At 47.8% G+C, this 24,346-nt stretch overlaps 1 protein-coding gene across 1 annotated transcript; it reads right to left on the bottom strand.

The window, feature by feature from the left end:
* Positions 1-1,744: 1,744 nt before the first annotated feature.
* LOC144269606 (fatty-acid amide hydrolase 1-like) lies at positions 1,745-24,340 on the bottom strand. The gene is made up of 15 exons (XM_077825384.1): positions 24,167-24,340; positions 21,268-21,381; positions 19,743-19,886; positions 18,151-18,284; positions 17,433-17,639; positions 16,019-16,059; positions 13,889-14,013; positions 12,628-12,753; positions 10,959-11,056; positions 10,190-10,289; positions 8,086-8,126; positions 6,529-6,568; positions 4,017-4,125; positions 2,557-2,702; positions 1,745-1,957 (listed from the first exon to the last, which is right to left on the bottom strand). The coding sequence occupies exons 1-15, from the start codon at positions 24,338-24,340 to the stop codon at positions 1,829-1,831; spliced, it is 1,728 nt and encodes a 575-aa protein (XP_077681510.1). The 3' UTR covers positions 1,745-1,828.
* Positions 24,341-24,346: the final 6 nt, after the last annotated feature.

Genomic DNA, 24,346 nt, shown 5'->3' with positions numbered 1-24,346 from the left:
AGACAGATGCAGCAGGACAGCACACAACTGCAGAAAGGGGCGTCAACCTGGTGAGCTATTCCCAGAACGGCCAGGAGGAGGCGCCATACCTGCCATGAGCAGAGCACCCCATGACAGCTACCTCCACAACGGATATGACTGATGAAGGAGCAAGTGAGGTGACCTGCCTTGGATGTGCTAGGTTTTCATTTCTGCCAAAGGACAGAAGAGACTCCTGGTACAGGCCGACCGACAAACCAGAGGAGAAGATACATAGGCTGGAAGTGCAGATTTCAACCCTGAATAAAATTCGAGAAGACAAGGTCATCTTGGACAACCAGATTTAGGAAAAAATTGTTGCCACAGAGCACAGAGGGGAAGGATCCGTGACAAGGCAACTGGAAAGAGTGGAAACTGAAGGAGGACTGGCCAGCTGCGACCAAGAGGGGAAAGAGAACCAGGAGGTGGGGTGCTGGAATGAGGAGGGGGCCAGGGCCCTCCCACTTTTCACCACAGGCCCTGCCCCTTGCCCCTCCCTGGACCCCTGACTCTCTGCTCCCCGGCCAACCTGGCAGCTGGAGCCGTGAACCTTCCATCTGCCTGGGGTGGGGGGACCCTGAAAGCAGCTCCCGGCCCATGTCCCCGCCCTCTGGGCCCCCAACCAGGGCAGATGGAGGGTCTGCAGCTGCCCGGGCAGCTCTTACCATGGCCCGTTCTGCCACAGGCTATGGGTCAGTCTTCGCTGCGAAGTTAACGCAGGCGATCGGCAACCGGATCGGAGCACCCAGCTTAGCCTAGCCCAGGTGCAAGGGCCACCCTGCAAAGCCTTACTAGCATTACTGTGTCCTCACTGGTGCCGTCCTCCCAGTGTGTGTGTTGCTGGGACCTCCGGTGTCACATCCCAGGGTTCTTTGTGCTGCAAATAAACTGAGCTACTCGCCGATTCCTTCCCAGTGACCTGTGGGAGAACTCATCTGGCCACGCAGGGGGGATTGTGGGACGGCACTGGAGGACTACCAGCACGGGAGTGATGTAATCTGCACCCTCACTGCGAAGTGGGTGGGTCACCAGCCCGAGTGAAAGCAGTACCCACGCTCTAACCTGCACCCTGAGCCAGGCCAGCGAGCCTGGTTGTGAAGTACCAAACTCAGGGGAGAGGGTTGTGTGTGTGTGGACAGGAGGGGGGCTACGGGCATCGTCTGAGTAAGAGCAAACTCTGCAGTGAAGACAGACCCTATGAGGCCTGAACCGACTTACAAACAGCTCCGTGCCTCAGTTTCTCTGCCTATAATATGGGGAAACCAATACTTCACAGGTGTGTGGTGTGAGCCTTAGGCCTGGTCTACACTCAAAAATTAGATCGACCCAGCTCCGCCGCTCAGGGCGGTGAAAGGTTTTGCCCCCAGTCGCAATAGTTAGGCTGACCTAACCCCCAGTATAGCCGCAGCTAGGTTGACAGAAGAATCCTTCCATTGCCCTTGCTACTGCCTCTCGGAGAGGTGGATCAACAACAGGAATGGAAAAAAAACCCCTTCCATTGCCACAGGACGCATCTCCGCTCCAGCACAGACACAGCCAGAGTTAGCGAATGCTTGCAAAGAGCTCAGAGATCCTTCACTGCAAGAGACGATGGCAGAGCCATGTATCGTATTGGAATGTCAGTGCTGAGGCAAGCCCCACCCGCCGCCTGGAAGGGGCAGGATCCAGTGATTAGCCGGAGAACAGAAAGCACCATCAAGTTATTTAATTAAACAAAGGTTGTGCCATTAACTTCACTGCTCGATGCAGATGGCTGGCTGGGGCAGACGAGCAACACTGTAACCCAGCGGCGTTCTGCCCTGCCCGCCGTTCAAAGGTTTCTTTGCCTCCTCCGGGTCAGCGTCTCCACCTCCTTCATGAACCGCAGACACAGCTCCTCCTGCCACGGCAGAGCCACGCACTGCACCGCCATGGGCAGCCCCACTCCTCCCCGGGTAGCCTGACAGACAGAGGGAAACAGACTGACACCCGAAGTCCGGGGAAGCCGCCGAGGACAATACAAGTTGTGGTTAGACGTTCGGCTGCGGGTGGGTTTTTCTCCCCCTGCGTTGCCCCAGCTTTGCGCAGACAGCCGGCACAGCAGACCCCGAACGAACTGCCCAATGACCACCACATCCATCATGATCTTGAGCCGTTTAATCAAAACATCTCTATTTATAACACTGTGATCCTGACCTTATCTTTTAGGAGGGGTCAGTGTCTTCCTGTTATCCGGGGGGGATGTTTTTATACCATCCTTGATATCGGGATGTTCTGGTACCATTTGATATTGGGATGTGTTTGCGTGAGTGCTTTGTGCTTAGCACTTCTTAGGAATGTGCATTTCTGCAATATCAGTCCTGTTCTTGCCAGATTCTGTGAACTTGCAGGTAGAGCATGAGGTTTGCTCACAGCGTGACTTTGGCTGACTTTCCTTTATATCAGCAAAGCTTGCCCACGACTTTAGCTCAGGCCTCATACCGGGCCTTTGATACAAGGGCTTCTCTCTCAGGCTCTCTTTCTCCTAAACAAGTCTCCCGAGAGCAGTTAGCCACTGACCTTTACGAAGATCTTGTCCCACGAATCGTTATAGTGTCCTCTGTGGGACTTGAGCTCTTCCTCATCCTTCTTCGTCACCGTAGTGACAGGCACAACCCCGGTGGGAAAGTCCAAGTAGTTATACAAAATAGTGTAACTCACTGCCGCTGTGAGAGAGAACGAGAGACGTCACATTCGGTACGAAGAGCCTCCTTTTGTTTGGGGTACGACACCAAGAGCAAAGATTTTTCATTGGTGATCGACTCCCTTTGTGAGGGAGGCGTTAACATTGTTAGCTTAGAGAAGTTTTCACTGCTGCACGTGAGGAACCAGCATGGTAGGAACACTGGATCATAAAACGCCTGACAGCCCCTCTACATCGGTCTTCTCTTTTGGAGGTCACTCCATCCAAGAATACCTCTTTTCTAGCAGACATCTCTCAAACGCCTGCCAGCAACCCTTCTCTATTCAGGGGCTTATCCCACGTCTATCACCGTGGTATCTGCTCCCAAGATTATTCCATACACAGACTATGCAACTCTCTGTAAGAACCACAGTATTGCGAAAACTTCAGGCTGTGCTGGGGAGGATATTTATAAAACATCGGGGGTAAAATTTTCAAAAGCGTGCAAGCAACTTAGGAGCCTCCGTGCCATTTTCAGAAGTGACTTAGGCACCTAAATACCATTGAGGATTTGGGCCTAAGTCCCATTGACTTCAAAAGGAGTTAGGCCCCCAAATACCTTTGAGGATGTGGACCTATGTGGCTAGGTCTCATTGACTTTCAATGGGACTTGGTCTAAGTTATTTTTGAAAATGGGATGTAGGTGCTTTTGAAAATGTCATCCTGCATCCTTTGCTATGTGTCCTGTGGCTGTGATCTGACTTACAGGTGGACAAGTGTCATCAAAACCAGAGAACTCCGTAAAGAAACCACTGCAGGGAGACAACATTAAACCCTTCGGCATTAGTGCTCGGAAACTGGACCAGCATTGAAAGGAATTTGTAACAAGTGCCTCCTGAACTGGTATCAAAACTGGTTGAGTTACTAGCCTAGACAGGACAAAACCACTCTCGGCATGGAACGAAACCTCAGTCATGCTTTCCAAAACAATACTGAAGATGGTTTGGTCCAATCTACATTAGAACGAACCCATTTTCAGCAATGGTTCGACTTCCTAGCATTGGCAGGGATTTCCATGGAGAAGAAATCTCTTGGTGCTAGGATATACCCTCATGCAGGGGATCTGAGCCTGGGGACTGCGACCACCCTGGTCTTTCCATGTTGCTAAATGTCCTAGCTGGGTCCTAGATAGATCCAAGCTAGAAGGACAGGTGCTCTTGATGTAGGCTAAACTCCAGCCATTTCACAGTGGACTGAGAGGGCTATTAAGCAGAGTAAGAACAGATGAGCCAGAGTTCCTTGAACAACCCAAAGAGTTGAGATGGGCCCAACTCTAGAAGTTCCCAAGGAGTTCTACCTGAGATCTTCCCAGGAAATCCAATCTGAAAAGCAGGGCCCACAATCGGACACAGCATCACATCCAGATCCAGCTTCCTCCATTCGGCGATGAATTCTCGGCAATACTCCTAAGGAGCAAAAAAACACTTGGAGTTCAGCGTTGAGAAGATCATAAAAACGATCCTACCAAGAATATACTTAAAATAATAAACCCAGGGCCAGATCCAAATTCCTGCTCAAGTCAATGAAACAAAAAATCCTTCCCATTGACTTCAACGGTCTCTGGGTCAGGCTCCGGGTTAGCAGGATTGTCAGTGGGGCTCCACCATTAAACAGAGTTTTAAGTGTTCTCGGCAGTGGGAGTTTGCCAGGATATCTCTCCTCCTGACAAGGCTCCCAACTATTACAATTTCAGAACAGCAAAGAGTTTTCCAGTCTTTTCTCAAAGCCTGTATATAATAATTAACAGCATTTGGCACCTTTCAACTGCCGATCTCAAAGTGCTTTTTAACAGTGGGTAAACACCAATACCCCTGGGAAACCAAGGCACTCAGCAATCAAATGACTTGCCCAAGGTCATGCAGCAAGACAACGGAAGAGTCAGGACTAGAACCCAGATCCCCAGTCTGCCCTATCCCCTTCCTCCCACCAGTGAATTGCTGAAGATAAAACACAACCTACGACTGTTAACACACAAGACAGTGTTTTAACAGGTCTGGCTGGAAAGCAATAATTCTGTTTTGTGAAACATTTTGAGGATTCAGAATTTGGTTTCATTCTGTATCTCTCTCTCTCTGGCCAATGGATATTATTTAGACAAAATGGATTGGGTCCAACAGAAGAGACAGGGAGACTCTATAGCCTGGTGATGAGAGGACTCAGGAATTCAAATCCCTGCTTCAGATCACAGGGTACAGTAGAACCTCAGAGTTACAAACCCCTCGGGAATGGAGATTGTTCGTAATGCTGAATGAAACATTCTTTCAAAAGTTTATAACTGAATATTGACTTTGAAACTTTACTAGGCAGAAGAAAAATGCCGCTTTGAACATTCTTAATTTAAATGAAACAAGCGCAGAAAGTTACCTTCCCTTGTCAAATCTTTTTTCAAGCTTCCCCTTTATTTTTATTTATTTTTTTTAGTAATTTACATTAACACAGCACTGTACAGGCTCTGCTTTTATTTTTTTCGTCTCTGCTGCTGCCTGATTGTGTACTTCCAGTTTCAAATGAGGTGCGTCGGTTGGCCGGTCAGTTCGTAAGTCTGAGGTTCTACTGTGTAAACCTGGATGTCTCACAACCCAGAGGGCGAGTCTCTCTCTGGTTTTGACCAGAAAACACGGTGTCAAAAAAAGATTCCCGACCAGCTGTAGCTACCAAAACTAAAGTTAGGCTCTTAAATGCCTATTTAAGGTCCTGAATACAAGTGGCTTGATTTTCAGAGCTGCTAAGAATTTGCAACCCCAATTAAGTCACTTTAGGAACCGCAGGTGATCAGTATCTCTGAAAATTACACCACTTCTATTTAGGAGCCTAAATATGCATTTAGGGTCCCCAGCTTTAGGCATTGGGATTTGAAAATATCGGCCAAAACACTCCTCGGGAAAGGAGCAGATCCCAAAGCCTTTGTTTAATTTTCTGTCACTCTCAGTTAGAAGACACAGGGAGCAGAGTGTATCCTATGTATTTGCTAACGGTAAAGCTATGGAGCGGAGACCTGATTAGAATACGTGGGAGAGGAGCCTTGTTTTCATACACTGCGAAAATCACAGAACTATCCAGAGGCAATGTGGTCTAGAGGACAGAATCCAGATCTCAGTCCAGTATTCCAAACTCTACCACCGACCGGCTGGTTGACCCCAGGTAAGTCATGTCTCTCCATGCCTTGGTTTCCCCTCTTATTCGTTGTCTAGACAGTAAGCTCTTTGGGACATGAACTGTTTCTTACCATGTGCATACAGCACCGAGCACAGTGGAGTTCTAGGCCTGGTCTACACTCGGAAATTAGGTGAGTAGAACTACATCGTTTAGGGGTGTGAAAAATCCACACCCCTAGGCCACGCAGTTAAACCGACCTAACCCCCACTGTAGACTGCACTAGGCCGATGGAGAATTCTCCCGTTAACCTAGCTGCCACCCCTTGGGGAGGTGAAATCCCAACGCCAACAGGAGAACTTCTCGCGTAGTGTTTTAAGTGTAGACAAGCCCCTGATCTTGGCTGGGCCTCTAGGGTCTATCCCACTAATGAATTCCAAGCTTTTTATGGTCTCTGAAAAAAGTGTCTCCTTGTTTAGTGGACCCGACCTGGAAGGACACCCCCAATTCAATCCTAGCCTCCAGGAAGATATTTCAGAGCTGACAAAATAAAGTAGCTGAGCAAATATATTGGACTCAATCATGGTTTACCCAAGAAACGTTTAGGGCCCAACCCAAGTAACTGGTAGCCTTTCGGCTGATGTTAATGAGCACTGAATCAGGCCTGACAAAGAAGAATTAAAGAGTGGAACCAACTGCTCCAGATGGTGCTTTACCTCAATCTCACAATGAAGTTTCCAGAGTTCTTTCACTGACCTACAGATATCAGAAAGAAAATTGAAAGACTTAAAGTCAATTGCAGGAGACAATTAAAAAGAAGCGGCTTTCACACCCCACAATCTGCTGTCATAGTGTGCAATTAAGAAAGTGAGGGAGTGATTATGACTTGACTGAGGCTGGCTATAGACATGGGGTGAAATACAAGTCAATGGGAGTTTTGCCATCAACTTCAGTGAGGCCAGAATTTCATCCATTCTACACTACAAGTAAGGATTTCAGTATTGGGCTGTGGCAGGACAGTCGGGCTACAACACAGCCTGTCAAGGGGAGGCGCCATCAAAGAGACAGCTAGCACATTCCAGACAAGTGTTCGGTGAGAACGGCAAGGTAGATTCTCCATCATTTTTTAATCAAGTTTGATGGTTTTCTAAAAGATCTGCTGTAGGATTTATTTTGGGGAAGTTCTATGGCCTGTGTTAGACACAGGCTCAGAAAGATTAGATTTTGACTCAGTAAATGTTGGTCAACGATTTCACCGCACACGCACAAACCGATGGGAAAAAGAGAGATACTTCCATAGGCAATATCTGAAATGGACAGACAGGTGAAGCTAAAGAAATGCTGTTTGAGAACTTAAGAGTTTAATTTAAGGCTATTTACTTTGCATATTTTGACATGTGATGTTGACAATTTGTGTTTGAAGCTTTAGCTTTTCACATCTCGAGGTCTGCTCTCATGACATAATTATCGTCTGACCCCACCCTATAATTTCCTGCAACCATGAAAATTTAAAATCGAGACAAAGAAAAATTCTTTATCACCCATCAGACTTGAATTCTGCCAAGCCTAGTTACAGAGGAGGTTAGACTAGATGACCACAGTGGTCCCTTCTGAACTAACAATCTCTGCACAAAAATGGGTGTGCTTGGCTGTCCAGCTGCCTCTCTCAGCGGTTAGACGGCACTCAAACATCGTATGACCCGACTTTACGATCTAATGGTTTAAAGCGTCACTGATCCCTATTACTGGCCTGAACCGGGGAAGGCTCAGCACCCTCTGCTGGCGTGGAGGGTAACAGGACAGCACTTTATAGACTGGGCTTATTCCCTCCAGAGGGAATTCTCATTTCAGGGCAGACGTTGGGCAAGATTCTCACCCTGCTCTGGCCCCCTTGCATCACGTAAAAGGGCTGGAGCGGTGTAAAGTGTCCCTAAAAGTCCTGGGTTAGGAGCCAGCGGGGGAAGCCGGGGGCGTGATGGAAGGAAGGGTGTCTTAGAGGCAGCGCCCACGTGTGCAGTGCTGCACAGATTCGGGGGCTGTGGCCCATAGGGCAGCCCGGGAAGGTTAACACATAAGAATGGCCACACTGACTCAGACCAACAGTCCATCTAGTATCCTGTCCTCCGACCGTAGCCAATGGCAGGTGCTTCAGAGGGAGCGTTTTATTGCGTAGCCATAATAATATGAGGTTAATTTTTAAACTCAAAATTGTAAAAATACAGAAAAAGTAGAGCGAAGCCCTGATGTATTTGCTCAGACTCAGAATTGTTTACCTCTCGTTCATGTTTCTCAGGGTTTTTGCTAATCTAGGCTCCTAGAGGAGAAAAAAGGAGGAAAGAAAACTGACATGGAATACAGGTTTGTTTAAATATACGTCTAACAACTCAGATGACTCTGGCTACAACAAATATACATTTGGGAAATTAAAGATGAAATGTGCATGTCTCATGGTTCGAGCAGGGGGCTGGGAGTCCGGACTCCTGGGTTCCATTCCCAGCTCTGGGAAATAGTGTAAGGTAGTGCTTGGAAGAGGGGTCCGCGGGTGAGGACTTCTGGAGTCACTTCTTGGTTGCGTGACGTTGGACAGGTCACCTCAAAATGGGGATACCACTGCTTCATCGCTCTCACCTTTTGTCTGCCATGTCCATTTGGAGCACGTCTCTTAGGGTCCATCTACGCTTAAGATGTAATCTGTAATTTCCAGCTCGAGTTTAAATATACCCTTACTATACCTACGTACAGCACCTAGCGCAATGGGGCCCCAGATGTCACTGTAATACAACTAACCAACCCACAGATCTGTGACCAAGCCCAGGTTTTGACCCAAGTCCTGACAAAGCTGGACTGAGTTTTGCTTTTGTACGGAAATCCCACACTGCATAAATTGAGCCTGATTTGACTGGTAATAGACGGAGCTGGGTGAATAATATTCCTGAATAGTTCAGTCAATTATCCCCCTCCACGGCCCCAAGTGATAAACGAAGGACCTGTCAGCACGACTGGTGCATTATTCAGCCAGCGCTGCAGATGGGTGAATACAATTTGTCCAGTAAGTTACCTGTAATTCCCACCCACCCCTATCTATCAACAGACCATTCACCTCACTATTCAACCGGCTTCACTGGTGAATGTTTTGCTCGGCTCTAGTTCAAGGTCATGGCAAAGTGGGAGAAATTGCCATTCCCTGCCCACTTGGAAGAGAGGCAAGCCCCAGAGCATTCCCCTCCTCTCACTCATGGTACAGCTACACTGCAGCTGGGGGGTGCAATTCCCATTCTGGACAGACACACGTGCACTAGCTTGGATCGAGCTAGCGTGCTAAAGACAGCAGGCTACTGATCTCAACGTACCTATCCCGAGCTGCCATCTGAGATACCATGGCCACCCTGCTACTTTTAGCATCTCTATGCCGCTGCGTGTACTGGATGGGGCCATGCTTCCTAGGGAGTGAGAATGGGGTTCCCATCCAGAGACTGCCAGCTAAGCCGAATCACACGAGAAACTGAGACTGAACCTGCCATCCGCAGATCATTGCCATTTCTCTCCCCCTGTGTATATGGCCTGCGTTCTTAGACGGCCAGCTCTTTGGGGCAGAAATGGGGTCTTCCTACGTCTGTGGCAAATGCCCGGGCCTATTGTGGACACTGCTAGAATACGGATAAACAGTAATACTCTCAATACATAGATGAGTGGTGAGTCACCTATTTAAATTAGCTGAATAAATATGTACAGCAAGTGGTGGCCCAGAGGTGGCTGTCACTTGGATGGGCACGGTGCAAAAATCAAAGGAAGTGGGGCTTAAAAGGAGACGCCTTTGTACAGCAGTGGACTGAAAACGGCTGATTAAAGACAAAATGTTTCTATCTTAGGTACTTAGCTAGCCCCCCACGACTGCAGAATCGGAGCATCTCGCAATCGTTAAGTGTATTTATTCTCACATAGGGACTGCTCTCATCCCTATTGTATAGCTGGGAATCTGAGGCCCAGAGAGGCTACATAACTTGCCCCAGGTCACACAGGGAATTGAACCCCTAAGTCTTAGGCTAGCACTCAAACCACTGAACCATTCTAGGTATGATATTTTTTGCAGATAGAAAGAGGCACATGCAGGGGGTTCACCTTGCCCACGGGCTGTCAGATGCCTCCTCCCCCAAACCCTGCTAAACTTCTCAGGGCCAAGTTCTGGCTTACACCACTCTGGCAGCACAAAGGGGCCTTAAAGCGGCAAAATAATATATGCCGACTTTAAGCCCTCCTTACACTTGCAGAGCAGTGTAAAGGGGTCTCAGTGCAATTTGAGAATCAGGCCCTCAGTGCTCCCCTTCGTCACCAGCTGTTCAATACATTCTCAGTAGGTTAGCAATAAATGAACCTTACTATTGGTTTGAGAATCCAGGACAAGAGGCGTCTTAGCCAGCCTGGTGCTTTACACAACAGAAGTAATTGTTTAACGTTGGGATCTTCTAGCTCCCCTTTGCTGAAAGAGAACAATACATTCAGTTTATTAGGCCTTAAGGCTGCAGCTTTAGTTCTCAGACCATCAGCTCCCCTGTGTGGCATGTTAAAGGACCATATTTCTGAGCTCCATGAAATACTCCATTGGGTTCTCCTGAAAGCTTTGCTTCTAACATTCCTGAGCAGATCAGCCTACCTAAAATTCAACTCAAAAATTTACGTTCTTAAGCTGCCAGTACCACTGATATCAGGGGGTGTCGGCTATCCTCAACATCCAGAAGATCTGCTTTTCTATCTAACTATTCCCCTGCTGCCCCCTCAATCACTACAGCATCTGAGCACCTCACAATCATTAATGGTTTTATCCTCTCAATAGCCCTGAGACAGGAAAGAATTAACCCTCATTTACAAACAGGAAACTGAGGCATAGAGAGGTTAAGTAACTTGCCCAAGGTCTCACACAGAGCGTCTGTGGCGAAGCACTGACCCCAGGGCTTCGGAGTCCCAGTCCAGCACCTTAACCAATAGTTCGTCCTTCACCCCTCTTTGTCACTTGGCCTTACCCAATAGATTATCCTTCGTTCTCATTTGTATTTTTTAATGAGACCCATATGTACATTTTTAAATTCCTGTGTGTCTAGAAATACAGATGCAGATGCACATACACACAATTGCTCGAGAGGATACTTACAAGCCGTCCAAAAAGGTGGAGGACCCATCTGCAAACAATCCTCTTACAGAAATATCAAACATAAGGTGCTCAACACGACAGGGTTTGAACGGCACCAGCTAAAAGGGACAAATGACAGTGGGGAAGGAGACACTGTAGTGACGCAATACAGCGAGTGGCACAGAACTGGGATGGGGGACCGGTTAAGGGCTTCTGCATCTGCACGTTAGCACAATTCACTCACACCCTGTTCACCAGGGTTCACAAGGAATATCTGATGCTCATGTTCCAAACCTAAAAAACCCCCCGAAGGACAAAGAAAGCTGCTATTCCTGAAGCCAGTTACTCTGCACGGGGCAGTGGTGAGCCCGAGTCTGCTTAGAGCACTTGAGCACATAGGGATGGAGCAGCTGTATTAACTTCCACCCATAAAGAGTTTGGCCCAAAGAAAAGCAGATCTGCAGCCAGCAACTGCTCTGCTCACCCCGTATACAGCCCCTGTTCCTAATCCTAGTGGAAACTGGATAAGAAACAAAGACCTGATTTCTTACACTATCATGTCTGTGGTGATCAAAAGGGATCCCCCAAACAATGGGGACCTCTAAGAATTTAATAGGCTCCCAAAGAAATTAAAATCCTACAGAATTTAATAGAGAAAGAGCCTCTCTGTAGGTTTTTTGATATACAATCCTATTCCAGGGATATAGTTGTCTATTAAATCCTATAGGATGGTTTTAACATTGTTATTTTCTATTGCATTGAATAGGACCCTTTCACAAGTGACTGGAGAATTTTAAACAAGTTACTAAAATGGTGCATTTCTCAATTAAAAAAAATTAAAAACCCAAGCTGCACAAAATTACCAGACAAATGACCATTTATTTCTTGCAGTAAGTGTATGCTAATGTCATGGAGGCTGCTTTAAGGATAGCTATATACTGGACCCAAGGGTGAAATCCTGACCCCATTTAAGTCAATGGCAAAATTCCCTCTGAAGTGTTTAGAGCAGGCTTTATGCACAGAAGCCCTGATTTGTGCTCTTTGGGTGGGATGCTGGCTGAGGCATGAAAGAAATGGGGAAGGCTGATAATGTACACTGACAACAGGCCACTGGTGAGCCAACCAATAATGTCTCATTGTTTCCTTGTGCTATCCTATCTGTCTCTTGTCTTATACTTTGATTGTAAGATCTCTGGGGCAGGGTCTGTCTTTTTGTTCTCTGTTTGTACAGCGCCTAGCACAATGGGGTCCTGGTCTAAGTTCTCTCTAAGCTGCGCAGCAAGCTATCAAGGGCCGCACACGCACACAGCCACAGGGGCCTGGACTGTGGCTGGGGAGAGGCACCTCTTCCCTGGCCCTGGCCCCCGAGCTGCGGCGAGAGAGGGCTGTGGGGGAGTCCTCTCTTCCTGCCGCAACTCCGGGACAGCCTGTACCCCAAGCCCCTCATCCCCAGCCCCACCCCAGAGCCCTCACCCCCCACATCCCAACCCTCTGCCCTAGCCCTGAGCCCCCTCCCACACTCCGAACCCCTTGGCCCCACCCCGCCACACATTACCCCCAAATTGGTGCACATAACAAAATTCATTCCGCACATGAATGTAAAAAATGAGAGGAAACATTGGTCCTGGTCCACAACTAGGGCTCATAAGTGCTACCGCAATACACACAAGTGTATTGTTGTTATAAATACCGTATGGCCTGCATTCTCCAGAAGCTGCTTGGTCTCCAAAACCGCCCGTCTCATGGAAGGACTTGGCATTGTAAAAGAATCATTGTCATAATATCCTACGCGGAGGGGCTGTGAGCTGGAGAACACCTGGAAGAAAGGGTTTTTAAGGGAAGGTTGTTGGTGGTGGTAGTAGGAATGAAAGTGAAGCTTCTACCAAGAACTAGTCACATTTTAGGCTTTAAAGCCAGGAACATACACCTATTAAATCAATCCCACTGGGCGAGTCTTGCAGGTCCTCTTGTGCCAGCACTCGCATCTTCCCTCTGCCCGTATACCGATGGGTACGGATCATAGAAACGTAGGGCTGCAAGGGACCGCGAGAGGTCAGCTCCCTGCACCAGGGTGGGACCAAGTAAACCTAGATCATCCCTGACAGGTGTTTGTCCAACCTGTTCTTAAAAACCTCCAGTGACAGGGATGCCACAACCTCCCTTGGAAACTTATTCCAGAGCTTAACTAGCCTGAGAGTTAGAAAGTTTGTTTTAATATCTAACCTAAATCTCCCTAGCTGCAGATTAAGCCCATTGTTTCTTGACCTACCTTCAGTGGACATGGAGAACAATCGATCACCGTCCTCTTCATAACATATTTGAAAACTTACCAGGTTTCCCCCCCCCCCAGTCTTCTGTTCTCAACACTAAACATGCCCCGTTTTTTAAACCTTTCCTCACGGGTCAGGTTTTCTAACCCTTTGATCATTGTGGTTGATTTCCTGTGGACTCTCTCCAATGAATTCCCATCTTTCCTAAAGAGTGGCGCCCAGAACTGGATCCAGTTCTCCAGTGGAGACCTCACCAGGGCCAAGCTCTTCTTGGCCCTGGCGAAGTCTCAGTACCAAAGGCTTATGCGAAGATGGATATAGTTCATGCACATTTGGATAGGAGTTAAAGTTCATATGAAGGATGGTCTTGCAGGTAAAGCCAGAGACTCAGAGAACTTGGTCTCCTCTGACTTGGCCATTATTGCACTGCATTCCCCAAGCAAGTTATTCCCCTGCTGTGTGCCTCAGTTTCCCCACTGGTAAAATGGAGATTATATTGACCTCACAGGAGGGAAGGGAGTTGGGGAGACTTAATTTGTTAATTAGTGCTTTGAGATCCCCCCAGCAGAATGCAAGTGACTGTTATTGCTCTATTTTCAAAGGTAAAGGATAATGAGCTGCTCATCAGCGGGATGCTCTTGGAACATTTCTCGTCCTTCAGAGACCTGTGTGGTTCTTTACCTCCTCGTTGAAGGGCAGGGGCGGCACAGTGGGGTCCAGGTGGAACATGTCGTCACACAGGAGCGCTCTCATGCACAAAGCCAGGCTGTCCACGTCCCTCGCCATTGGCCCTATCCCTACTACAGCTGGAACAAAAAATCAGAAAGAACGTTCATGCAATCAAACGGATGCCCACAAGGTCCATATTCAGGGGGCATAACTTACATAGGAATTGCCATTCAGAATTAGATTGCGGTCCTCCTAGTGCACGACCTGCCTCTGACAGTGGCCAGTACCAGCTGCATCTGAAAAACGTGCTAGAAATCCTGCAGCAGGCAAAGATGGGATAATCTGTCCCCGGGGAATGTTTCCTCCTGACCCCAAAATCAGAGGCAGATTTATGCCCTGAAGCATGAGGGTTGATATCTCTGCCAGAACTCTTTCCCACTCCCTCAATTCTTACTATAACAATTCTGGATGTTCTCATTCGCCATGTAAATACAGAAGGCGTCCAGGTATCTCTGATACTTATTTATTTCATTAATTTCTAATCAAGAAAATTGCCAAACTGTGTTGAGTTTTGTTGTTGGGTTTCTTTTAAGGCTTAACAAGAACCCCCATAGCTCTGTCACAAGTGGAGACGGCCTGAGCTGGAAAAGAGGCAGGGAACTCTGAAGAATTCCAGGAAGAGTTGGTCCAAGCTCCGGCCTGCCGCCAAATCTCTTGCTATGCCTCCGCACTCCAGTGAGAGAGGCAACACTTCACAGTTCAGACCTGGAACAGGACATGGGAATCAGTGCCCAGTAAGATAGCAAAGGGATTTGGGAAAGGGAAGTGCCAGCAATCTCAGGAAACCTTCAGATGTTTTTATGGCTGGCCCTTGTGAATAGAATAGTAATCGGGATCTGTCCTTCAGTAAGAATGGACACCAGGTATCATAGAATCATAGAATATCAGGGTGAAGGGACCTCAGGAGGTCATCTAGTCCAACCCCCTGCTCAAAGCAGGGCCAATCCCCAGCTAAATCATCCCAGCCAGGGCTTTGTCAAGCCTGACCTTAAAAATATCTAAGGAAGGAGATTCCACCACCTCCCTAGGTAACGCATTCCAGTGTTTCACCACCCTCCTAGTGAAAAAGGTTTTCCTAATATCCAACCTAAACCTCCCTACTGCAACTTGAGACCATTACTCCTTGTTCTGTCATCAGCTACCACTGAGAACAGTCTAGATCCATCCTCTTTGGAACCCCTTTTCAGGTAGTTGAAAGCAGCTATCAAATCCCCCCTCGTTCTTCTCTTCCGCAGTCTAAACAATCCCAGTTCCCTCAGCCTCTCCTCATAACTCATGTGTTCCAGTCCCCTAATCATTTTTGTTGCCCTCCGCTGGACGTTTTCCAATTTTTCCACATCCTTCTTGTAGTGTGGGGCCCAAAACTGGACACAGTACTCCAGATGAGGCCTCACCAATGTCAAATAGAGGGGAATGATCACATCCCTCAATCTGCTGGCAATGCCCCTACATATACATCCCAAAATACCATTGACCTTCTTGGCAACAAGGGCACACTGTTAACTCATATCCAGCTTCTCGTCCACTGTAACCCCTAGGTCCTTTTCTGCAGGCTGTGGCTGAAAACACAGGGTTTTCATATTTGGTCCTTACCAGAACAAGCCATGAAAAAAACCCAATAGCAAAGCACCCTTTATCCAGAATCATGGGCCAGGTGCTCCCTTCAGCACAGAAGTGCCGAATGCAAAATAGAAGAGTCCAAGCAGAGGTACATCTTCACCAGCCACTTGTCCTGCACGGAAGACTCTCGATCTAGGCACTTATATATTCCCCATAACCACACTTTCCCAGGGTCTATAGTTTTCTAGTGTGATCTTCCACACCCCACCTCCCATGCAAGAGCAGCGAACAGGCTACCAAGTTCACATGTCTAGCAAACCCAACCTCTTGACCTGAATACAACCCAGCTCATCTCCAGAGAACATCTCAGGGTGGGGTTCTCTCACTCTGGCTAGGTTCTTCTCTCGAGCCCCTAAGGGACACTACGGCCCTTCGCAGATCCCCAACCATGTGGATCTCATTTAAGAGGAGCAAAAACCAAGGAAAGAAAGATTCCCCAATAATCAAAAGATAAAGTCCTACCTGATTTCTGCCCAGCAATACTGGCGACCACTCCTTTCTTGCTGTGGGGAGAATATAAAGACAGACAACAGAGATTTATTTTAAGATCATGGGCAATATTAAGTAAAGTGGAGAACCAGCTGAGATTCTCAGCCACCTTCCTGTGAACTGCTGTTCCTTGATCTGAGCTGGACCCCAACAGCACTTGAAAACAACCAGGAGTTCCTGAGATAAAAGGAATCAGGTCTATTCTTGAAGGCTCTGCTTTCTTTCTTCCCGCTTTCACTTGGTCGTGAATGCTGGAGCCACGTGTATGGAGGATTCCATTAGCCCACAACCACCGTCACACCCTTCCAAAGCATTCACACTTTGGGCTGAAGTTTCGCGGAGTTAAGTCTCTGCCCAAAGGAGCATTTGCATGTGGACAGACCTGGACACAGAAAACCTGGGTTTTAGTTCCAGCGCTGCCACTGGTCTGCTGGGTGACCTGGGGCAAGTCGCTCCCCCTCTCTGTGCCTCAGTTTCCCCATCTGTAAAATGGGGATAGAGATCTACTGATGATAGAGAGTTAGGTAGTGTTAATTAGGTAGCCATCTCCCACTGAAATGAGAGTTGAGCACCTAATGCCTTTCACTGTCTTTTTAATCCCAGCCTCTCTCTCTTTACGGGAAGGCTATATGTGGTGGGGAAGGAACTACACTGTAAGAGTGCTTCTCGGGGGTTTTGCTTTTGGGAATGAAAGGAGGAATTTGCTGAGTTGTGATAAACTTGTCTGTCAAATGCCAGCATAGAATCATAGAAAAGTAGGGCTGGAAGGGACCTCAAGAGGCCATCAAGCCCAACCCCCTGCACCAAGGCAGGGCTAAGTAAACCTAGCCCAACCCTGACAGGTGTTCGTCCAATCTGCTCTTAAAAACCGCCACTGATGGAGATTCCACAACCTCCCTTGGTAGCCTGTTCCAGAGCTTAATTGCCCTGGTCATTAGAAAGCTTTTCCTAATACAGCTTCTTTGCTGCAGATGAAGCCTGTTACTTCTTGTCCTGCCTTCAGTGGACATGGAGAACAACTGATCCCCGTCCTTGTTATAAGCACCCTGAAAGTATTTGAAGACTGTTGTCGTGTCCCCCGCATAGTCATCTCGTCTCAAGACCCAACATGTCCCCTTTTTTTAACCTTTCCATGTAGGTCAGGTTTCTAAACCTTTTCTCAGATTTGCATGATCATTGTGCATGGTGGAAGAGGTGCCCACTCAGCATGCTGCCATCGTGAAGTTACGCGGTGTCAAACTTTAGACACACAGGCAAAATCCTGGTCCCACTGAAGTCAATGGCAAAACACCCCACTGACGTCAGTGGGTCAGGGTTTCCACCCTGGAATGGTTTTCACTGAAGCATGAGTTACTACGAGGCAGCAAGACCCAGCGATACACAGTACCTCAGTCTTCCCCCAGTGGCTTTGAGCGCACAAATCCCACAGAAGGCAGCTGGGAAACGGAGACTTCCTCCTACATCCGTCCCAATGCCCAGGATGGATCCACCGCTGCTAATCAGCGCCCCTTCTCCTCCGGAGGAGCCGCCAGGTGTCCTGGTGTGGTCCAGAGGGTTCACTGTCTGGCCAAAGATTAAATTACTGCAGTCGAAGCTGAAAGGGATGGGAAGAGAAAGAACATCAGGTACACACAAGGCTCACTTAAAACCTGATCCAACGTCCATTGACCTCAATGACAGTCTTTCCGTGGACTTCCATAGGCTTTGCGTCAGGCCATTATAGTGTAATAGAGTCATCACTTACAGTAGATTTCCCTTCCCCCATTTAGCTAATTACACTGTAATTAACATGATCTTTTCCAGTTAAGTTTTTTAGATAAGTGTGGGGGGACGGGAAGAGGGGAAATAATATTAAATTTTTAAAAAGTCCACTTATTTGTAGAAATTTAAATTAATTCTATTTTGAACAGCTCTAAAACTGGCTGAAAATGTAGGGGGAAACTGGGGGAGGGAATCATTAGATTTTGCCCCCCCCCCTCCATTTTTCATTCAAATTAGAAATACCATCAACATTTTTTTCACTGAAATTTCAACCAACTCTAGTTACGTATAAACACGCTAAAGAAACAAAAATGGGTCAGATCCAATCCAAGGATTCCAGTTACTTTAACAGGGACTGGGGAACGTTGGTCTTCACAAAGGGAAGCGCCCCCCGTCTCTTTAACACTTGCACCAACACGCAGTCCTCAGCAGCAGGCTGATTGAGACGCTTCGCAAACCCCAGGGTGGAATCGTGGCCCTGAAAAAAATCAAAGGAAAAGAGACGGTCGATTCAAACTTCCAAATGGAGGATTGCAATTTTCTCACGATTAAGCACCAGTGTTTGGCACAGTCTACTTTATGAAGCGACGTACGCGTGCGTGTGTATGTCTGCATGTACAACAGTGTGCGTATTCATGTGTACACACACACACACACTTTAGAAGAACATTTCAAACTGGCTTGGGGAGACCCATTGCCATGCAGAATGATGCCTGTCTGAAGCCCCCGGACAAAAATAAACAGGGGGAGAAGTGGTCAACAGGAGAGTATCAGGTCACATTGTAAGGAGAGTGATCACTTTAGATAAGCTATTACCAACAGGAGAGTGGGTTTGTTTGGGGAGGGGGGCGTGGGGAGAAAACCTGGATTTGTGCTGGAAATGGCCCACCTTGATTATCATACACATTGTAAGGAGAGTGATCACTTTACATAAGCTATTACCAGCAGGAGAGCGGGGTGGGGGGAGAGAAAACCTTTTGTAGTGATAAACACCCATTTTTTCATGATTTGTGTGTATAAAAACAAACATCTTCTGTACTTTCCACAGTATGCATCCGATGAAGTGAGCTGTAGCTCACGGAAGCTCATGCTCAAATAAATTGGTTAGTCTCTAAGGTGCCACAAGTCCTCCTCTTCTTTTTAGGTCACAAGGAGCGATTCTAGCATCTGCTCATAGCTAAACTTGGAAGGATCCGATTTTTAAACTGGTAAATTTCAGTCATGTTGCTTGCACTGTACAAGCACAAAACTAGGAAAAAATATTTCCAATAAAATTGAAATGTACAGGTAGGCAAAGTAAATAACAAACAAACAAAAGCAACGCTGCTTGAGAACCTAGAGTTTGATTTAAGGCTATTTGCTTTGTATATTTTGACACACAATGTTGACAATTTGTGTTTTAAGGGTTATAAAAGCTTTAACTTTTTGAATCTCAACAGCTGCTATCATTAATGACTGTCTGACCCCCGCATTGTCTGATCCCCCCATAATTTTCTGCAACCGTGAAAACTGTATTCGATAAAAATAAAAAAAAATGCTTAAAAAAAATCAAACACTGATATTATCCATCAAAATGATTAAAAAAACCCACGGCATTCTGCCAACCCTACTCGCAGCTAAATACTTTCCTAATATTGCTTTCCCATGCAAGCAATTCACAGGGTGGGTTGCAATTGTTACTGAGAGGGAGGTGTCCTGTGAGATGATTTCTCTATGAAGAGGTTGCATACATTATGGAAATGTTTGTGAGCACTTGTCTTAACCCATCCAGACATTAACTGACAGAATATGCCTGACCCAGAGGCTGCTACCAACATTACAAATCATGAAGATATAGACAGCTGAAGATAATTGAATAAGAAAGCGTTTTGCTCACAACATTCCATTGGGCTTATGATCCTGCAGCTCTCAGGCAACTAGCTGATGTGTGCTGTACCTTGCAGTTAATGGAATCCTTTATACTGACTGGGATCCCATATAGCAAGTCCTTCTTCTCCTGCCTTTTCACTTGCTGAAGCTGGGATTCAGACTCCTGGAGGTAATCAGTCACACAGTTGACTTCCTTGGTCACTTGAAGGGCCTTCGGAAAGCACACAAAGCCAGTGAGGGAGACAGTCATTCCAGAGATAATCCCACAACCAGGACATGTTCTGAAGCTGCCTACATCAGAGCAGAAAGTAGCTCTGTCAATTCTTTGCCCCACTTAGGCAGCTTTATCTGAGGACAATTATTTCTGGATGTGTGCGAAATGATCATTAGGGAAAGACACCGAGACACAATCTCAGATGGTATGTCTACAATGTCTACAATTAGATGGGATTCTCCCACCAGTTCAGATGGACAAAATTCTTCTGTCGACCTAGTGCTGTCTACATGGGGACTCAGGTCGGCTTAACTAAGTTGCTCCAGGGTGTTGATTTTTCACACCTCTGAGCCATGTAGATGGGTCACTCTGATTTTCTAGTGCAGACCAGCCTTTACACTGATGTATTCCAGAAGGGTTATCCTCATTGACACCAGCTGAGGATCTGGTACAGAGAGTGGTTCAATTTATTTGGAGAAGTGTCTGTGATTATATTTTTAAAATAATGGGTTGGACATTAACTATTTGGTTGTTTTTTTTTTTTAAATAAAGTCAATTCTAAGTACATGTCAAAGTTTACTAGCCATGATTAAGGATATGATTTTGTCACAGAGGTCACGGATTCCATGATTTTAGCAGACCTCAGTGACTTCTGGCTCCGGCTGCCAGCTTCCCACCGGGGCTTGGCTTCCATGATTCATTATTTATTGTCCACATCCTGCCCACGAATTTTAATAAAAAATCCCCATGCCAAAATCTTAACCTTAGACACGGTGATGGAGGACAATGAAAAGTTTGATGCTTTATTTGCCCATAAAAATAAGTTGGTCAAATGGATGTATTGATTTTTGGAAGGCAGAAACCACCATGCCTGAATCCACGTAGGCAGATGGCGTGACAGCGTGGGGCCTCGTTGATTTCACTGCCTCCCAAGCATCAACCCATACAAGTCCCTTTGCACAACTGGGGCTTTACTGTTCTTTATTTACCTTAGCATGAGTTGTAGAATACTCCACAGCAGTTCCCCTAGCTTGGGGCAGTGCAGGACTTTGTTAGCAAATCCGGCTTTTTCACGAGTCAGGTCGTGACGTGGTGAAGGATACAAACTTTCAGAACGTTAGCTTGCTTCATAAGCTCTTTTGGGACACAGATTGAGCCTAGACACTGCCCCATTAATAGCTTTTCTTTGCAGTCATCTCGAATTCTGAGTAATTCGGAACATCCCCTTTGTTTCAACTGAATTGTTTGGAAAGGCTTAAGCCTTCAGCCCCAACCACATATTCTGTTTGCACTGAGCAATGCTCTCTTTTCAGATCTCCAAACACAAAATCACACAGTCTGATTAGCAACAAGCCTTGGAAATACGTGCATTCCTCACCTTGTCCACGTAGGTATAGAAGACCCAGTCTGGAGAAAGAGAACCATCCCGGAGTTTCTCAGAGAGTTCCACCAAGGTGAGAGAGAGGATTGGGTCTGCATCTACATCAGGATTCTGAGGGAGGAATTAAACACAGAATCCACACGTCTATACTTGTGAAGCGCTGGGGAATGCTGCTGGGCTCTCAAACAGCTGCTGCAATCTGCCCCAGAGATGGATCTATTTTGGCAGCACTTGCTGCCATCTCTGTGTATAATCTATGTTAAATAAAACACCCCTTAAAGGTGCACACTTAAGGCTGCAGAACAGCCATGATGCTCTGGTTGTCATATGCTCCGAACTTTTCAAAACCAGCCGCCTCTGGGCTGACTTTCCCCATGCTTGCTGTCTGCCTAAAAGTCTTTTTAGAAGTTCTAACAAAGTCGTTTCTTCTGGTTTTGCATGATGGAAGGGTCAAAGCCAGCACAATTTCCTGCCCTGAATTAAAAAAACAAACAAAAACTAAAACCACTTTTTAAAAAAATCTTGCTACAGCAAAAATAGAACAAACAGTGAATATTAACACTGAGAGAGACCCCAGTTCTGCCATTTGGTGTTGGGGGATGCCGTGTGGTGTAAGGGTCAAATGGCAGAACTGGGGCCATGCTCCTTGGATTGAGCAGAACAAGTGTAAAAACAGACAAGTAGCAGCTGGCTCAAAGGTCACTTCTGGGGTAGCTCTGGGCAGGTCAGAGAGCTAAACAGCCCCCAGGCCTCTCTCAAAGATCATGAGAGACTCTCAGGCACTATGGAAAAAAGCAAATAAAAACAGAAGTACCTTAGGCCCTTTCATCTCTTAGGCTTGTATTTTAGTCCAGACCTTCCCGCTTTCCCAAGCCCCTCCTTTAACTTTCCAGCCTCCTGGACACAAACTCAGGGCTCAGTCCTGCAGGCAGCTGAGTGCCTCGGACCCTGACCCAGCAAAGCACTTCAACCATGTACTCGCAGCCTCAAAGTTCCGAAGTCTCAGCCGAAGCCACTAGGTTTAATCACATGCCTAAGTTGCGAGACTGGATCAGGGACAGAGGTCAGTCCTCAGCAGCCTGCAGGACTGAGCATTTGGCTCAAACACTGACGCCTGTAGGTTAATTTACAAACATACCTAAGAATGATTATGGAAGCAGAGCACTAGTTATCTCTGGAACTCATCCACGCTTACCTTCTCTAGGTTCAGATTCCCCGGTGGCAAAAGTTACACGGTAGAACCTTTGTTCATCTCAAAATGAAAACTGGCTTTGAAGCAAACCTCCCTCCCCCGGCGAGCTGAACACACCAGAACTGCATTTGGGCCCATGTGCAATGAAAACCTCTATTTTCCCTTGCCATATATCACGAGCACTGAAATCTGAATCGATCCAAATCTCATTTCTCTAAAGAAATTCTGCATCCTGAATATTATTCAGGTAATAAAAAGACGGAACTCTTCCACAGCATCAGTAGATCTCAGAAAGCTTTACAAAGGAGGTTAGAATCTTTATCCCCATTTTACAGATGGGGAAACTGAGGCACACAGGCAAAGCAACTAGACCCAAAGTCCTCCAGCAGGCTAGGTCTTCTGACTCCTAGGCCATAGCTCTATCTAGCAGACCACACTGCCTTCCTAAACAGCAGGGGCCTACTACACCTGATCAACTACATGCCTTTATTTCTGAATCTATTCATCCTGGTGAAATACACTAATGATCGCAGCCCAGTGAGACTCTGGCACTGGTGCTTTCCCATCACAGAGTTAAAGGGGGCAGAGGTGATGCAAGATGTGGCTGCAATTAGGATGAAACCTTTGAGGCATCAGGTGTTTAAAAAAACCTGTACAAATCTGCTCTCTCCAGTTTTATAACCCTGCCACATGCGATGCACGTGGGCTGTTCACCAGCCAAACTCGCTAATCAGCCTTGTGATTAAACTGCACCAAGCGTGGGCAAACAAACGGGGACTGGACGGAGGAGCCAAATTCACTGACATTAAGCCTGCAAGGTGATCCGGCCTCTCTTTTCTTGCTTCTGGTCTTGCTGGTGTACGGGGAATTGAAGTGCACATTGGCCACAGCTCCCCTCCCCCAGGCCAGTTGTACTTCGTCCCTAGCAAAAGCAGTTAGGAACAAAGACACAATGCTGGAAAGCCAGGGAGCTGGCAGTTAATGTTCAATTCACTCTTAGTGCATTGCCCCCCTGCGTCTGGAAAAGTCCCACAGAACTCAGCAGAGAATTAACTCCCCCGCTGTAGAGTTCTCTACCGAACAAGTTCCATAGGGGTTTGGGATCGTTTCCACTAAACCCTATTCCAGGGGCGGCCAAACCGCAGCTCGCAAGCCATATGCGGCTCTTTCCCATTTCCAGGGCAGCTCACAGAGGCCCCCCGCAATTCTCCACCCACCAGACCAGGGCAGGGGGGAGCTCGGAACTTCAGCCCTGTAGGAGACACCTGCCCGGGCTTGGGGCTTGAGCAGGAAGGGGGCTGAAGCCCCGAGCCCCAGAGGGCGACTCCCACAGGGCTGAAGCCCCGAGCCCCAGCAGGAGCCCTCCCCGCAGGGCCGAAGCCCCCCCCCCCGGCATGCCCAGCTCTGGAACTTCTGAAGATGATCGTGGGCGGCTCAGAGGGTCCCTACATTTGTGTCCCCCCCGCCTTGCGACAGGGCCCTGGGGGTTTCTCTTTCGGACAGCAGCTCCCACCCACCCCTGCCCTGCCGCCTGGTGGCAGCCGAGCACTTGGGCGTCTCGCTGCCCGCCGGCCACGGACAGCACGCACCAGGCACCGGGGCATCCCCGGCCCGGCTGGGGGCAGCTGCCGGGAGCCCGCGGGCCCGGGCCCGGCGGAGTCTGGCTTGGAACTCAGCCCGGAGCAGGAGCATCGGGGCGCCCACCTGCTCCCGAAACCGCGCGGCGGCCTTCTCCATCCGCCCCAGCGCCAGCCCCCGCCGCCGGCCAGCCTCGGCCGCCGCCCGGCGGAGCCCGCTCCTCCCGCGCCAGCGGAGCAGCAGGGCGGCGGCGGCCGCGCCGCCGAGCAGGGCCGAGACCGCCGAGGCGCCCGCTCCCATCGCGGC

This window comes from Eretmochelys imbricata, chromosome 8 (assembly GCF_965152235.1).
Source record: "Eretmochelys imbricata isolate rEreImb1 chromosome 8, rEreImb1.hap1, whole genome shotgun sequence".
NCBI lineage: Eukaryota > Metazoa > Chordata > Testudines > Cheloniidae > Eretmochelys > Eretmochelys imbricata.
The sequence above is the reverse complement of the archived record's forward strand: the minus strand, read 5'-3'. Positions and strand labels throughout refer to the sequence as shown.

What these genes read in the sequence shown, in the direction of transcription:
- LOC144269606 (XM_077825384.1), bottom strand. Translation starts at nt 24,340, where the DNA reads ATGGGAGCGGGCGCCTCGGCGGTCTCGGCCCTGCTCGGCGGCGCGGCC. An exon ending in AGGATTCCATTAACTGCAAG is followed by an intron (nt 18,285 to 19,742) that starts GTACAGCACACA and finishes GATTTTTTTCAG; the next exon opens with GGCCACGATTCCACCCTGGG. An exon ending in CCCTGCCCTTCAACGAGGAG is followed by an intron (nt 12,754 to 13,888) that starts GTAAAGAACCAC and finishes CCTTTCTTCCAG; the next exon opens with GTGTTCTCCAGCTCACAGCC.